This window comes from Crocodylus porosus, unplaced genomic scaffold, assembly GCF_001723895.1.
Source record: "Crocodylus porosus isolate Cpor-Errol unplaced genomic scaffold, CroPor_comp1, whole genome shotgun sequence".
NCBI lineage: Eukaryota > Metazoa > Chordata > Crocodylia > Crocodylidae > Crocodylus > Crocodylus porosus.
Window position 1 is genome coordinate 44,120,287 of NW_017728886.1, and position 16,924 is coordinate 44,137,210.

Below are 16,924 nucleotides of genomic sequence, written 5' to 3' on the forward strand. Positions count from 1 at the left end.
GTATTTAAACTTTGAGAGCTAATGGAAAACTAACCATTGTGAATTGTGCCACGTGGCTCTATTGAGTCATCACCTGCTACTTCCTTTTTTGTGTCTGTAAATAGAAAACTAGAATTATTAAGCTATTTTAGTCTCATTAAATTGATTCCTGGATACAGAGGTCGATCCAATTATATGGTGTATCTTGCTGATGTTGTGTAAGGAAGACAATAGAAATTGTTAGTGTGGATGGCGTATGCACAACAATATGCTATTATTAGTGAGTCTTGCTTTTTTAATTATAATGTAGCATATTTCTGACAGATCCTGGATGATGGACAGTCTCCTAAACACAATCAGTGTCAGAATCGTGCTGTTCAGGAATGGAGCATACAGCAGGTTTCTCACTGGTTAACAAGCCTGAATCTTGACCAGTATGTTTCTGAATTCAGTGCCCAAAATATTAATGGAGAGCATCTTCTTCAGCTGGATGGGAATAAACTTAAGGTAATTAAGTCTCTTGACTCAAAAATTATTCATTGTTGCTGGACATAATCCTACAGCAGGAATTCCTCAGGAATACAATGAGTTCTGCATGTGGAATGAAGATAAACTAGAGTAATACATGTAATGCAAAAAGCCAGATTTTTAAATATTTGAGTATTATTTGCTATATAAAAATGGGTTGCATGCAATGTACTCATGTTTACCTGCACAAATCAGATGACTGCATGTGCAAGTGGTATATTTCCATGCATATATATTGCATCCATCACCATTATGTAAAAATTTGATTCACATGGGCTGGAAAACCCCAAAGAGGGATATAGTGCTGGACAACTGGTGATTGGTGCCTTTTTTCACCAGTTGTTTCACATGCTTCATTATTATGTTTCTTCCTCCCACACATTTTTTCTACAAAACATATCAGGCAATGGTTTGACAGCATTTACAGTGAGTAGTACACAGGAACTAGATGTATCGCTTAGAAGCTTTGATGTCTTAAATCTGCTGTAGTGTATTGCAATGAAAACGAATGCATCACTGAATAAAATGGATACAAATTTGAGTTTGGGGAATCAGCATCTCTGAAAATCAAACCCTTGCCTTTATTCAAGTTTAGGCCTTCACCTTTCTGTAGCTCTAAAATTTTTTGTGAAGGAAGATATGGTCTTTTGGCTAAAGCACAGGAATAGGAGCAAGGGAATCTGAGGTTTGAGATCTATCTCAGCCATAGACTTGAGTTGCTCTGAGCAAATCACTTACTTTTTTAATTCCTCAGATTTTCTCTTGATAACATTAAGATAACCAAATTTCCCTACTTTAATGGTTTTTAGTGATGTTCTTGAATATTTTATAAAATAGCTTGAGTGCTTTGTGCAGAAGGTACTCCATGGGCAGAAAGAGCAGAGTATTGTTATTTAACCTGGGATTATGAAGTCCTACTTCCTTTGTGACTTCAACTCAAAATTTGTTCATTTTTTGGTAGTCTACTACTTTAATAGCATTGTTATCAGAAGGTCCATAATCTGTTCATAATATGAAATTCTTTAATTTTCTTTTTATTTCACTTTTTAAATATTAGGCCCTTGGCATGACATCTTCCCAAGACAGAGCAGTTGTTAAAAAAAAGCTAAAAGAAATGAAAGTGTCCATAGAGAAAGCCCGTAAAGCCCAAGAAAAAATGGAAAAGCAAAGGGAGAAGCTTAGGAAGAAAGAACAAGAGCAGCTGCATAGGAAATCAAAGAAAACAGACAAGTCTTTGACAGAAACAACAGGGGGAGCTAATGAGCAATGACAAAGCAGAACCACCAGGATGTTAGTCTCGTGGAGACTCTTCAAGGGAAACAACTCTTCGACTGTGGTGCCCCTCAAATCTTGTGTCCATCACACAGGAATATGTACACAGAAATGATGATATAAACGGAGTGAATGGGGAAGTTCATACTGCGTAACTGCATTTTCCTGCAGGTCCAGATCTTACTCTTGGTATTGACTTGCTAAACAACCAAACTCCATTGTTTTATTTAGATAGCCTGTTTGGGTTCTTTTCCCTTTCAAACTGTTATCCTGCATTGGGCTACTCGTGTTTGATCACCTTGGCAATCATTGTGACAAAACACCACGGGTGATGCATCCCAATGACATTGTGAATGGGATGGTCAATCAGAACGATCAGTGAATATATATGAAACTGGGTAACTGGAGTTATCCCCGTATCTGGTCCAACTGACTCATCTAACTGGAATGCCATCTTCTCTCCATACCCTGTTCTGTCTACTGGAACAGATTTCATCTTACATGAGTACCTTGAAGTGACACTGCTCTGAAAACATAGCTGTTCGGTGACTTCTAATTATACACAGGAGATAAAGATGGAAGAGTAAATATCTTTCCTGAGCAAAAAGATGATAACACTCTTAACTGGACAACACTTAGCCAAGGAAGAATTCAGCGCCTTAAAATGATTATGTGGGTTTACATGGAGATCTGAGGGTAATATTTATCCTCCATATAGTTAAGGAAAATTGAAATTCTAACGTGAGTACAGAAAATTAGTAGAGTCCACTTCTCCTTGTGCTCCCAGCACATGTAAGCAAACCTCTTTGTAGCACACCAGGAGGTTCCTTTTCCAGCTGGCTCTGAACCAGAAATTGTTTTTTTATTTTATGTTGGTTTTTGAGGAAAATTCCACATTTCTAGGTTCGGTCTCCAGTGAGGGTCAGGGAGAATGAGTTTTTCATTCTGGTGTTACAGGACTGTAATCTAATTAAATACTATCTGCTGAAATGATCTCCAAATTTGATTTTGTAAAGGTTTCAGTTTTCAAAGTGCACTTTATAAAAAAGAGGAGGAGGAAATTTCTGGTTGAAATAAAACAAGGTTCATTACTGTTATGATCAACTACTACTGTACAATGCTACAACACAGAAGAAAGCTGCTAAATGCAAACTTGAAATGCACAGCGTGTTTTGAGTAGAGGATCTAGGCAATACCCCCACTAAAAAATTCAACATGGAGGCATACTTTGTAGAACGCTTGGATAGTTTGACTGGTGGTCATGCTACATACTTCAGATTTCTAATGTATAGATTTGTCTAAGAAGCAAATGCTGTAATCTGGCACTGTATGTTATTACAGTCCCTTAATAGCCAGTATTAAAGTAGTTAATAGTCAACACTTCATCAAAGAAGCAAGTTTACATGATGGGAAGTTGAAGATATTACATGATTGTTTTGAAGTTGAAGTTACTTGGTAGTAGCATTTATAAGTTTCAGCAATGTCATTTCCTTTTTTCTGAATCTCATAAATACTGACATGAATCACAATCTCTTAATCAGCGGTTAACTCTTGTCTATCAACATGAAGTTAAAATCATAAGGTTCAGCTGCTTTGAAAATTAACTACAAAAGCTGAATAATTTTAAAGAAACATTTGTTCTGGTTCTGCCTCAGATTTGATGTTCAGAAAGTTGTTTGTAAAACTCTTCTGAAGCTCAGAGTTCTGGAATCTGCAAAGCAGGAGGATATGGTTGTATTCACTAACATGTAATGTTAATTATTCATTTCAATCCTAAAAGTTTATTTTAGAAGTAAAATTCTCTACATAATTTGACACTCCTTGTTTCAGTATTAACACACGACAACTCTACTTAATGGCTTGAGTTCCATTTCCAAATCCAATTTCTACTTGCTTTTTGTTTATGCTTCATTGAACATCGTTGAAATAAGTAGTGAAACTGCCATGAAGGACATGGTATTAAAATGTCTAAACGCTGATATTTCTAGTAGGATAAGTCTTGGTATGTTCCTTTTCTCATGCTGCCTGAGAGGAGGAGTGCCCCTACAGCAGAAGTATAACCACAGAAGTATAATTATATGAAATAATTATTCAGATGACTTTTTCTGTCCCTTCTCTAAAAAAAATTATACTGAAGTGTAGTAGAGACCTGATTAAACTAGTGCTTAGTTGTTTTAGAGGGTATATGGTTATATTTAGGAAAAAACTAATTGTTGGGAAGGACCTGGAAAAGTACTATTTTAAATAAAATGTTGATAAACACATTCAATGATTATTTTCTATGTTGTTTACATTATAATAATGTTTTAAGTGGTTGTATATAGTAGTCTGTGGTTGTATTCTGTTTATGTTTTCTTAAAAGCCTAAGGCAAACTTATATGTGTGATATGTTTGATTTTTCATTTCCTAGTGTCGGTTAATCTTAGCGTCTTATTCTGCAGATAACTAATTTGATTCATGCACTGTAAGTATTCAGATTTTTATTGTTTCAATGAAATGTCAGCTAAATGAAATATTTGAACTTTGTAATTTTTGTTTGAAATTAATTGAATTTTAGAAAAAATGAACTGCTTAGATTGAACAATACATTCTTAAATACAAATTGACTAATGTGTGAAAGCTCAGAGGACCAACCAGAGTCATGAGTTCTACTCTTTCTTGATTGGGTATACTTTTTATTCTTCTTAATAAAGGATAGTACTTGAGGCTTGGGACATACAACAGTGTGACTGGATTACAATGTTTGTGACCAATATGCTTTTTTCACATTTTTCTTTCCCCTCTTTTGAAATGAATGACCTGTCTGAAATAAAGGAGTAGAAATGCATTAACCACTGCCACCTTAAATATCTCATAGGAACAATGCTTATTATAATAGCATGTCACAAGATGGAACAGAATGAGCAAATACCCTGTAGTGAATTAATAGGTGGCTTTTTTCTTCTGTACCCAATACAGCTTGTGATTTGAGATCAGCTGCAAATGTGACTCAGCTAGTTTAGAGTCAGCAGCTCTCTGATACTTGGGCTACCAATCATCAGGACAGAGCAGAAGAGCAACATAGAGCAGCCGCATTTTTGACTGCTAGGTACTCTTGGAGCACATTGGTACCCTGGATACATCCTCAATATTCCAGTCACGTATCCTGTGCCAGCTGTACACAGTTGAGGCAATCCCAGCTGGTGGTTAAACTACTATTCTGTTCTGTAAATTCTGGACCTGCTTTGGTCAATATGCTTGATGCCCCCATTCTCTATTTATGCACATCATCCAGCTGCCAAGGCTGTGACAGAATGGGGCACAATGAAGAAAGGAGAGGGGCAGAGAGTGAGACTTTTAAAATGTACTAAATAGAAGATGCACAGGTGCTCATAGATTTTAGCCTCAGAAAACCCAACTGGCATTGGACCACTCTGGAGCAAGCAGTTATGATTTGGGCTCTCCAAAACTGCCAAATACACAGAGGCCTGGAACTTCATGGAGCCATTAACACCTTGGTTTATGTTGTGGCTGCACAGATATTATATGCTTACTGTACACAGATATAAATGACTACCCCAGGATCAAGACAGTGAGGAACTGGACCCATTTCATTTTGTAATACAGAATAGTATTTCCCATTGGTTTTGCATTTCACTGGGCTGGCCCTGCAGAGCTGATGTTGATAGGAATAAAACCCACCACAGGGAATGGCTAAAACCTGAATAACAGGGGAGGGGGGAGGGAGAAGGAGTAATAAAAAAGCCAAAGGGAGCTGAGTTACGTTTATATCTCAGCTTACGCAGATTGCTTCATATTGACAGACATTTATTGTGCCATGACTCAGAACCTGCTGGGAAGATGCTATTATTTCTAAGGAAGATTTTTTCCCCAGGAACTCTAGAACGGCGTTTCTCAGCACATGCTCAGTTTCAGTGGGAGTTCACAGTGGTCAGTACCTGGCAGCATGGATTCCCCATACCTCAGCTACACAGCAAGGGCTTGCTACTATGGAAACAGTGACAAAGTTGCTAGCTCATCAACAATTGCTGCTTACAGCTTGCACAGCTGCTTATGCTTAAGATGAGATGTGTTCCCATTGACGTCAGAGATAAATACATGTTGTCATCAATAAGGCAGAATGAGGTCTTAATGCAGGCAAAGAAAGAAGTGTCATTTATGTGCATGTGTGGCTGGGAATTACCATTGTAGGCTAGCATCCTACCCAAATGTAGTTGTGAAACTGAAAATCAAAAGGAAGGGTGTGTGATAATTCTGTTCTTTATAGTGTTTTAAAGGGTCATTTGTACTGTTTGGTATTTAAGGAAAGGAAACATTCAGATTCAGGATTAATTTCTTAGCATTTTCAGGTGTATCAAAAATTGTTCTATGTCAGTGGGAGATGCATGCAGTTTTTGATTCTACAATTTTACCACTGAGATCAATGACAATGAGAGTGGATCTTTTAAACAATACATACAAAGTCCAGTGCCAGCCCTCAGATATTAGTGCAGATAATGTTGCTTCTAGCTTTTGACCTAAAGCTTTAAAAATCTCAGGAAACCTATGATGTGGTCCAAAACACTGAAAAAATAGAAGCAGTTGAAAACCCAGATGGCACATGTTTGAAAGTCTGTAGTAGCTGAAATCATAAGGAAAAGGCGGGGGGGTGGGTTTAATAGTTAATCCAGCATAATCAAAGAATGTACTGTTTCTAAAAATGGAAATGTTTAAGTGATGGAATTTGTAGTTTGTGGGGGGTTTTTAACAAGTCTGTATGCATTTGTGTTTGTACAGAAATACACATTGAAATCTATATTAAAGAGGTAGTTTCATAGCAGTTAGGATGTAAGTTAACTGGGAGCTATGGGCTATACAAACATAATACACACATACAGGGGTTCTGATAACATCAGGAAATTTATAAGAGCAATGTGCTGGTAGTTTGTACCACCAGTACTCTAACTCCTAGATATGCTTGGAGCCTGCCTCGTGATTTTCTTGCTATATTTTATATATTTGATGTTTCACAAGATTTTAAACAAAAATGTTTTATTAAAACCACAAAGAGAACATTCCTCAGTAGGTCTTTCTGCCTGTTGTCCTTGTCTTTTTTGGCAGGATTAATTTGTTAGACAATTAGTATTATGCGAAGAAAAACCCTTTTTTATATTTTGTAAACTTGGCTTTGCTTTCCGTCTGTCTGAGTTGTGAGCAGCTCTACAATGGCGCAGGACAGTGACTCAGAAGTCTTATTCAATTGTCACACAGTCAGCTATAGGTCTTTTGCAAACTGAAAGTCTTTTACTTGAAGTTCTCTACATGTTTTATTGTATATTTTCTTACATTTTAAACCTGCCCTGTTTTGAAAGCTGTTGAAGCACAGCCATGAAATTGAGCCCTCAAGGTCCCTCCTGATCATAATATATGGTTTCTTTTGTTAACTGACAGCAGGGCTGGGACTTAGGCTATAGCCATTAAATAATGATTGAAAGGGTGCATGTTATTGGAAGGCTTTGCCCCTAGTTCTTTGTGCTGCTTGTTTTGGGAAATTTGGGCTCTTTGTGAAGAGCAAGTTGTTTAGTTTATTAGGCCTGATCATGTGTGTGCTTTCCGTGCTGTTTGGCTTTGATAGAGAGAGGTGAGAGTGTCAGTCCTTAAGTGGGCAAGCTCTAATCTTGCTCCCATTGCTCTCAGTAAGTTTTGCCATGGACCCCAAAGGAGGCAGAATCAGCTCTAAATGATGAAGTGTCTAAATCAACAACTATGTGGCGCCAAAGAGAAGGAAAAAACAAATCCTTCTAAAATGAAGAGGATTCAGGGCACAATGGACGTCTTTTAAGTATATCTTTATATGTATACTTTCCCTGTTAACACTTACTGTCATAATTACTGCTTTTGTATTTTTCAGTCATATTGCAGTGATCAAACACTGGTAACTTACAAGTGTTATACATATTGCTAGAAGAGCAGGCAGCTAAAACAAAAATGTACTGTGCTCCACTGTAAAAACTGGCTTTATTGTTTCTTTCTTATGGGGAGAGGTGGTTGGCTTCAGACATCTTTTAAAGTCAAATGTGTATGAATTGCATGTTATCCTGAACTTTTAATTTGTACATCTCGGTGTTTAATCATCTGCATGGAAGACACAATAGTGCCATGTCTGAGCTTGTTCTCTTGTGCTTGGTTAATATGTACTTCTCTAGATTGCTGGGTTTCCAAAAATGACATTCTTTAATGTTTGGTTACTTGGAAGCATTCAAAGCAAACCATCATGGTGGCCCTTTGTTTTCTTATGAATTAGGAAAAAAAAATAAAACCTTGTGATTAAACTTTGTTAGTGTAAATAAATTTCTTGCCAACAAGTATTGTTGTTAGACAACGAATGCAATAAAGTAAATTCTGAAACTTATTATTAGGTTTTATTGAGTTGTCATTCCCCATTTCCATCCTATTTCATTTCAGAATGAACGCTAAGTGCTTTAGTCTGTTAGTTCTACTTCGGGTGACTTGCACTTAATTCTTCTTTTCCGCCTTTTCACTAAATCGAAATGTACAATCATGGAAAAGTAGGGACAAGCCCGGCAGGGGCTACTTCCCTGTTCCCTCTCTAAGCGTACCCCAGCTGGGGTCCCTGCAGGCCAGGGTAGGGGTTTGCGCCCCTCCACTTTCATATTTAGTAGCCTGCAGGGAGGGTTGGGGGAGCTGGCTATGCTGATTAGCTTCCCTCCAGCCTTGCAGCTGCAGTGGAAGCGAAGGGAGGGCTTGCTCTAGCGCCATCCAGCTTCGAGCCTGAGCCACTGCAGACATGTGGCTGCATGTCCAGAGTCAACAGTGAATGCCTGTTCACTTGCAAATTGGTTCAATCTACGCAGGTTAAACTAACCTTCAAAGATTGAATCAATTCAGACTCAGGCTTTCTGAATGTCTGTCCCTAGCCTTAATGCTCCCTACTTACTATACAGGGAGCTTAGGCAGCTACTCTGGGTTTTGGATTCCGCTCCAGGTGAATTACCTAATACTGAGGCACCCAAATCTTGATTAATCTAATCCAAAAATTATAGTAATGGCATCTTAAGTACTGCAGCTCTATGCCTCCAGCCTTTTCCCTCTGCAGAAACACTCTTCTTCAGTTGTAGGATCTTTCCAGTCTCTAAGTCACACAGTTTCTGTTCACCCTCAATCCACACTAATTCCGCATAATATATTCCACATCCTTCCAGAGCCTTACCACATTTCTCCTGCTGAGCACAGAAAGTAAGGTTAGATGCCTCACTTTGTGAGTTTCTGGCCCAAGGCCATGGAATACATTTTTTTTATTGGCATTTTCCCTCTGGGAGGATGAGTCAGTCACAGGCCATTCCTGTGTGCTGCAAGTAGCACTTTATGCTATGTTGAACAAAAATATATTCATTCCATAATATTCAATTTAGCATTATATAATGAGGGAAAGAAAATGTCATTATCATGTAGCATTTCTGATCCAAATCTCTCAGGTGTGGAAGGGACTTTTAGAGGCATCTTGTATTCTGTACTATTCCCCCACTTGTTAAGTGCTTCAGCAGCTCCTAAAGTTGTAGCTGTAGCTGTTTGTAGTTAAACTTCTATCTGCAGTATGTCATTCTGTCCACCACATGTTGTGGGGGGAGGGGAACGACAGGAGTCAGAACAGGAATAGTAGCTGCCTTAGAGAGGCACTGAGCACACTCCCAGTATTACTCCTACGCCAGTGGTCTCAGGAAACATGCTGGGCACCTCTCTAAGGTAGTCACATGGCCTAATTCTCAGATTTTCCATGGGTTGGTGCTCCCAGGCACAGTCTAGACATGCCATTTCTTGCCTTGCAATGCAAATTCCAGAAGCACAACCATGAATTCAGACTGCACTGGGGGCAGGGGAGGGGGGACTTCAACAATTTAAGGCAGCTAGGACTGCCTTAAAACTTCTGCAAAAAATGGGGCCCTGGCTCATTTTGCCATGGCACATCCTACTACAAATAACTTTTAAAATACAGTGGTACGTACAAAGTATCATATTTCTATTGTACAATTAAGTTATTTTAAAGATGACTGTGTACATGCAGCCTGAAGGTACTTCGTGAGTTTCTTGGTTATCACTTGATCAAACAATCTAAAAGTAACCCTGATGATGTAAAAGAGGAGCTGCTTTCACCCCTAGAGAACTGAGGCTTAGGACAAAAGCAAGGTCAGCTCTTGTACAAGGCAGAAGACAAACTGAGAGGTCGGGGTAAGCCCAACAGAAATGCTGTGAACAAACATGTACAAAAATGCTTTGTAAGTCTGAACGAGTCTCTACCTGCTGTGAGTTTTCTCCAGCAAATTGCAATTTTTAAAAAAAGAAAATGAATAGCTACAGACACTTCTGCTGCTTCTTCCCATCCTAAACATGACAGAGCAAATTTAGCAACATTTTAGCAACACATACATTTTGCAGTCAGTGGTAGAGTTGCTGCAGAAACAGGTACCAGGGTCAAATACACACTTTATTTAGACTTTGGTCTTGGTGAGAGAATAAAAATGGGAGTGAGGGGGATCTGACAAAAGAGAAAGTTGAAGTGATTAGACATGCACATGATGAGGCTTTAATGTAGAAGAACAACAGGGTGGAACAATTTTTGTCTTCTACAATATAATTCTTTAACAATATTGGAAGAACAGTCACAGTTACCAATATTACAGCTGACTAGGCTAAACAGTAACACTAGTGATGATGGTGCATTTCAGATCACATTTATGGTACCAATGCCACTAGCTATTCTCAAGTAAAATTACAGAAGATTGTCAAGACACATGCATCCTGCATTCATCAGGAACACAGGCAAAGATCTGTGTGAAAACAGACTGCCAGGTTAGGTCACATACTAAATTACTGCCTAAGTGCAATTCTTATGGACTGAAAACAATGCCAGAACTGATTCTACTTCAAGACATGTCATGTTTAGCTTCATACAAAAATAGTAAAGTTTGTCTTTTGGAGAGACGGGAGGTACATGGGGGAAGGAAAGCAGGGAAGAAACTCAGGGGCTGCTTACAAACATCAAAAAACCAAAACTTTAAGCTCAGTACTCCCCCACACCAAGCACAGCACATACCCAGAAGAGGCACTGCGTTAGTTTGACCCAGTTTGCCCAACATCTGTATAAATTGGGCACTTCAGAAGGGCTTTATGGCACTTTTATCTAATACCTGATTGAATCAGCTGTTAGATAAAAGAGCCAAAAAGCCTCACTGAGGCACCCAATCTATATAGACGCTGGGGAGACAGGCTGAGTTAACGCACTTCCTTTTCTGGTAAAGTGTTGTTTTTTTTTCTCTTCATATCTGTCATTGCCTATGACATTCCAACCCTTCCTATTAAGTCAGAGAAAAAAAGTCCTGAGAGAGAAATTTCTGGGAAGACATTTGCAACCTATGAAAGAGTTCCTGCAAGGTGCCTTCTCGGGGTCTGTGGGGGTCAAGTTTGTCATCCAGACAGGCACTCTGGCAGTTCTGGTCTGCAGAAGCCTCATGAGTTTCTGCCAAACAGCAGCAAAGTGATGCCTGAGAGTCTTTATCATACAGTGCAGAGTCACCCACTGAATGTAATGGCCATGGAAGATTGAGGCATTCTGCTTACACCACCCTCTCTCAGAAATGGAGGAATAATCAGGTGGAACTTGGAGGAGCTGCAGGAGTTCACAGATGTTCCCACAAACAGAATATCCTGCTCCATAGGAGATAAATACAAATAGAGAATACTGACCTCCTCTCTTAAATCAGAGGTTCTTACATCTACTTTTGGAGTTAACACCTTGCCATTTGCACTGTATAGCACAAGTACTTCAACACAACTTACCATGTTACACATTTTTCATCCCTTTTATTGGAAGCATGTTATTTAAGCATTTCTCTAAAATGGCACTTCATGGAACTGTAGACAGGTCTTTCCGCAATGCATATTACAACATTACCATTAGAAATTGCTTCATGAAACAAAATAAGTAAGCAAGCTCCATCCAATAATTTACTGATTGGTTTCGACGGCATAAAAGTGAGACAGATGCAATTTACAGAGGTTGAAAAAAAAGATCAATCACACACAGAATACAAACTATACTTAGATCCAGAGGTAGTTTTTGCAGAGAAGCCTTCAAAATCCTGCGTTTTACTGCTAAAAGGGACAACGTAGCCTCCAAGGCACTTTTCACATAAGAGGAAAAGCTGATGCCTTTCCAGAAAGAGATATTTTGAACTGATTTTTGAAGGGTATATTCAGAAACCCCATACTATAATCTCCTACACAAGAAAGTAAATGTCAAACAAGTTCATGAAAAGGAGCAGCATGACAAAAATGCTAGAAATGCCTTTAAAAAAAGGCACCAGTCAGGAAAGAAGAGAAATGAAGACATGGCCCCAGTTCTCCTATAAATAATTTCTGAAGCCTGGAGAAAATGGACAGGAGATTCAAAAATACCTTCAAAAGGATTTTGAATTAATCCTCAAAAGGCACCCACACACTAAGACACCTGGTTGTTCAGCACTCCTTGTATTATTTTAAGCACCAAGAAGATTAACCATCCCAGCACTGGGAAGGAAACAGACTTCTAAATTCTGATCACAGTTGATAACGGCAGGCCCAAAGAATGCTTTATCCATTTTTTGCCTACACCAATAATGGCATAAAACCTCTGCAGGTCAAGAAAGCCCAAAGCCTACTACTTTCTTTTTAAAATCCCATTTCCTATCACTATTGAGTAGTTTTTGTATGTTATTACCTTTTGGAGAGGAAGGCAAGGAATACATGTTATGACCCTGGTTAAACCTTTATTGTAACAGATCTTAGAATTATCAAATTTAGAAGACACGTGCAAAAGTTTGTCAAATTGAACTCTCCCCTCTATAACAAAAGTCTGTCCAGAGCAAACTACAGCTCACAGTAGAGAGCCTTGTGGAAGACTGTGCCTATGAGTAACTTCCCATCATGCATGGCTGCAACAGAACTTCCCTGAAGCACAGAGCCATTCTCAGCGTATACACGGGACACCAGAGGCTTCTCAGACAAAATGTTCTGGATACGGAGTACCTAAGGAGGGAAGAGGTCCATCCAGTTAAGACATATGTTACTTCTGGAGGTATCAAAAGGCTAGCACAGAGGGGATGTTTCATAAGTATTTTAATGTAATTAACTCAAATATCCTATTTACCTGAATTTAACTAACTAGATCATTATGGCTTCTTTTGGCCTTAAAAAAAAGAAAACAGAACCGGTCCGTAACGCAAGTCAGGAATTCACCAAGTTATCCCTGCATCAAGACAACAAATTCTGGGTGACTACAGTATATTTATAGAAAGACAGCCAAATCTTCATTTCAGAGGCTGTAGTGACAGAGAACTGTTCATTCCTTGATAAGTTATGACAGCTAAGTTACCTTCACAGTTATGAAGTTTGCACCTTGTTTCTAGCATGAATTTGCTTTGGCTCTGTTTCCAGCAGCTGGATGTAGGTATTTTCTTATCCACTAAACTAATCCCTCCCCAGTCACCTCCCAATTTCAGAATTTTTTCCCCATAAAGATATTTACAGACCTTAAATAAAGATATTTATGGATCAAGTCACCTCTAAAACCTAGGCTAGGTAGACTGAACTTCTCTAGTCTCTCAGGGGAAAGGACGATTTTCTGGATTCCAAATCCTCTCTTTTCTTTTTTAAGCATTTTCCAATTTTTCAAACATCCTTCAGAAATATGGTCACAGCAGTCCTGTGAAGGGCTCAAAAACTCTGAAGATGAGTTCTCCTGCTATTTAGTGATCCCATTTTGATGTCAAGTTAACCTTTCAGACAGGTCAGATTCTGCCAGAAGTACAGAGTTTCTTGCTAATGGCAAGAGCTCAGAAAAGTTAAAGTCAGCAGGCCAGATTCAACCCACCTTACTCACACCAAGTAGTAGTTCAATCTGCAAGTAATTCTATTGATTTTAGTGGGGAGGCTCACAGATGCAAGGTGTTATTTAATGTAAGCGAGGATTGCAACCTGTTGCTTACAGCTGGTCAGTAAAAACAAAGATTAAACAAGAACAAATTTAACCTCTTCTATCCTGAGCCAACACTGCTTTTGTAAATAATTAAAGTGAGCTTCTTCAAAGTGTAATTATTCTGCAAATGCAGAGAAAGATAACCAAGGATCCCAGTATCAATTAAAGCAGTGCTGCTCAACCATCTGGCCTTGTGCACTGCATCTGGCCATGGATGAGAGACCCCACGCATCAGTGTGATCCAGCATGGGGGTCACATCGTCCAGCCCGCAGAACGTCCCATGGGTTCGGAAATTTGGCAGCAGTAAAGCAGTGGCACTGTGTACTACCACAGCTTCCACAGATGTAGCAATTACTGTTGTTACTACTCCCCTGCTAGCAAATTTCTGGACCTGTAAGGAGCTGTGCAAGTTAGATGTCATGGACCAGATTTGGCATTCAGGCCAGAGGTTGAGCACCAATGAATTAACCTATTAGATTTTTCTAGTGGTCACCAGCACATTTTAACACAATGTTGGCTGGCCAGCTCTAGCTATTTAACCACAGTTAGAGTTGACCCCCCCCTAGTTCAGGAGGAAATAAACAAACAGTCTCTTCTCTTACAAGATCTTTTAGGAGCTATTCTTTTCAATGAGTTGTTAGTTAGGAAACAGGTGTAGAGTTTTTTCAAAGCACACAAGTAATTCAGAAGAACAAACCAACTAGTTGGTACCACCTAAGCTCCCAGCTCACTTCAATGCTTTTAGAGATTACACTTCAATGGATGGGACAGCATCTCTACTCTGGGCAGCTGCCATCTTGTAAACCAAAATGCAAAACAGTCTGCCTATCTGCTTTGCACTTACTTTTCTGTACAAAGGCCCTACTCTTCCACCATCTGGCTGAAAATATATCTTTTGGTTGCTCCCTAACAGGCCACATCCACACATGCGTTTTTGGTGCCACAAACTGCATGCGTTGTATGTTAAACCATGCGTAGCACTGCTAATTTGCGCAGGAGGGGGCGCAGCTTTTGGAACGCTGGTAGCAAAAAACAAAACCCGGGGAAAAAAAGCATCACAAAGTATACAAAGATAGTGTGTGGTGGGACAAACGTAGAGACAGAGGAGCAAACAGCCCATCTCCACACACTGTGGAGCCACCACGCTGATGTCCCATTCACCCACTCCACAGCTGGCTGTGTGTTCCTCAAGATAGGGGAGCAGGCAGCCCTGGGATGGCTGCTCCCGTTTCTGCATGCCTCAGCACAGAGGCTCTACTGCAGAGCCCCCACAGTGAGACACATGGAGACAGGAAGCCCCCACACTGAGGCACCCTGCACACCAACCAGTTGTGGAGTAGCTGGCTGGGGCACAAAGTGCCTTAGCACAGGGGGCTCTGTAGCACACAGAGAAAGGGGAACCCAGGCAGCCCAGACTGTCTACTCCCCCATCTCCCCCACCCCCTGGCTGGTGGGGTGCAGGCTGCTTCAGCATGAGGCACACGGAGCCAGAAAGAGCTGGGCATGGGCAGTCTGCCCATTGCAGAACAATGTGTCCTGCAACAAAGGGCATGTGCACAGGTGTGCACTGCAGCATAAAGTATAAGCACAAATTTGTCCCACTTGAAATGCATGTCCCTTCTCTGGATGAGGCCACAGAGTCCAAGTCAGCCTGGGTTAAAGTTCAAGGCCCAGGCATATTGGGGGATTTTTTCAGCCAAAGCAAATGCCAGGAGCTATAGGACACATGGCACATAGCTTGCAGAGAAAGCTGGATTGAAGCTACGACAGGGCTCTGAAGGGCAGAGCCAACTGCCATGTATTATTAAAATAGAGTATTGCTTAATACACATCAGTCTGGCACAGGATTTAAATGGTGTCAATGTCTGGGACATGACACAGTGATTTTATCTTTCTGGGAAAAATGAGGTCTACAAAAAAGTGTTAAGTAGGAAGCATAGCACAGACAAGACACTACACAATATGCAGTACCATCTCCTTGACCATGTATGTGATGTTCTGAAACACCACTTCACCTCCCGCAAATGATCCACGACCAGTCATTCACTGCGCTATACCAGTTGAATGCCCATGCAGTTTCTTAGAAAGCAGTCAAGTTACTTGACCCCCTATTTGCAATGATACATCAGGTATTTTGACCTGGATCTTCTAAGGAGCCACAGTCAGTTATACCAGCTCCTACTGAAAGTCAAAGGAATATGGATGCCTAACTCTCTCCAGCTCAGACCTCCAAAGAGGACTTCCTGCTCAATTAATCTGCCAGTTCAGACTTATTTAGGTTCCCAAGACATAGTGAGGATTATGGCTCTGGATACTGGATGGTAGGGTTTCCCAGACTACTTTGGCTAATAGACCATCAACTATCAACATTTCTGACAGAGCACTGTGCACCTTTATGCATGCACCACGCAGCTTTTAACTAAATACTCTCCACAGATGCACAAGGCTTAACATAATTTACACACCATTTATGGTTTTCCAGACTACCAACAGGTCAGAAAACAATTTGGACAACATTGGTGTACGGCAGAATTTTAGCTATATGATTTTGGCTCTGAACAGCCAACATTAGCACAGAGGTGTTGCATTAGTTCTCTTCACCATTCAGGAACATTAACTGCAGCTGGGAGAAAAGGCAAAACCTGGTGTTTTGTTGACAAGCTGTATGACTGGTAGCATTACTACTGTCTTTTCCAAACAATGAGATACCAGTTACTTCATGAAAACATACAGACGTGTTCTCTTAGGCTAGGGACAGACATTACATATAAAATGATTTAAGTGATCAGAAACTGACTTAAACCAGTAACAGAACAGATGTTCAGTGTACATAAACCAGTTTGAAAATGGCTGAAACTGGTTTGAGATAAACCTGGTTGAATGTAGTATCAGACTTAACTGATCTGGGTCAAACCAGTTTATGCAATATCTGTCCCAGAACCCTTGCTGGTTTAAGATAAACCAGACTCCCCCAGCATCCTGGCATGCTCTCTGGGCTGGGCAGGGCTCTCTGTTCCACATCAGGGCTGGCCCCTCCCCTCTGCTCCCTGGTTGCTGCTCCAGCAGGGACTTGCAGGCACAGCAGGGTCTGCCTGGCTTCCCCCTGCCCTACCAGCTCTTCGCTGCTCAAGCAG

At 40.2% G+C, this 16,924-nt stretch overlaps 2 protein-coding genes across 6 annotated transcripts in view; one reads left to right on the forward strand and one right to left on the reverse strand.

The window, feature by feature from the left end:
- Nucleotides 1–8,170, forward strand: part of PPP1R9A (protein phosphatase 1 regulatory subunit 9A) — a 238,152-nt gene extending 229,982 nt beyond the window's left edge. For all 5 annotated transcript variants that reach the window (XM_019533470.1, XM_019533487.1, XM_019533524.1 and 2 more), the window contains 2 exons: nt 304–486; nt 1,565–8,170. In XM_019533470.1, coding sequence (XP_019389015.1) covers nt 304–486; nt 1,565–1,777 — 396 coding nt within the window. In that variant the 3' untranslated portion in view covers nt 1,778–8,170. The remainder of the gene's footprint in view (nt 1–303; nt 487–1,564) is intronic.
- A 3,452-nt stretch (nt 8,171–11,622) lies between these two features.
- The window catches only part of LOC109309008 (serum paraoxonase/arylesterase 2-like), a 32,888-nt gene continuing 27,586 nt past the window's right edge, over nt 11,623–16,924 (reverse strand). The window contains exon 9 of the mRNA XM_019533555.1: nt 11,623–12,840. Within this exon, the coding sequence (XP_019389100.1) occupies nt 12,682–12,840 (159 nt within the window). The 3' untranslated portion in view covers nt 11,623–12,681. The remainder of the gene's footprint in view (nt 12,841–16,924) is intronic.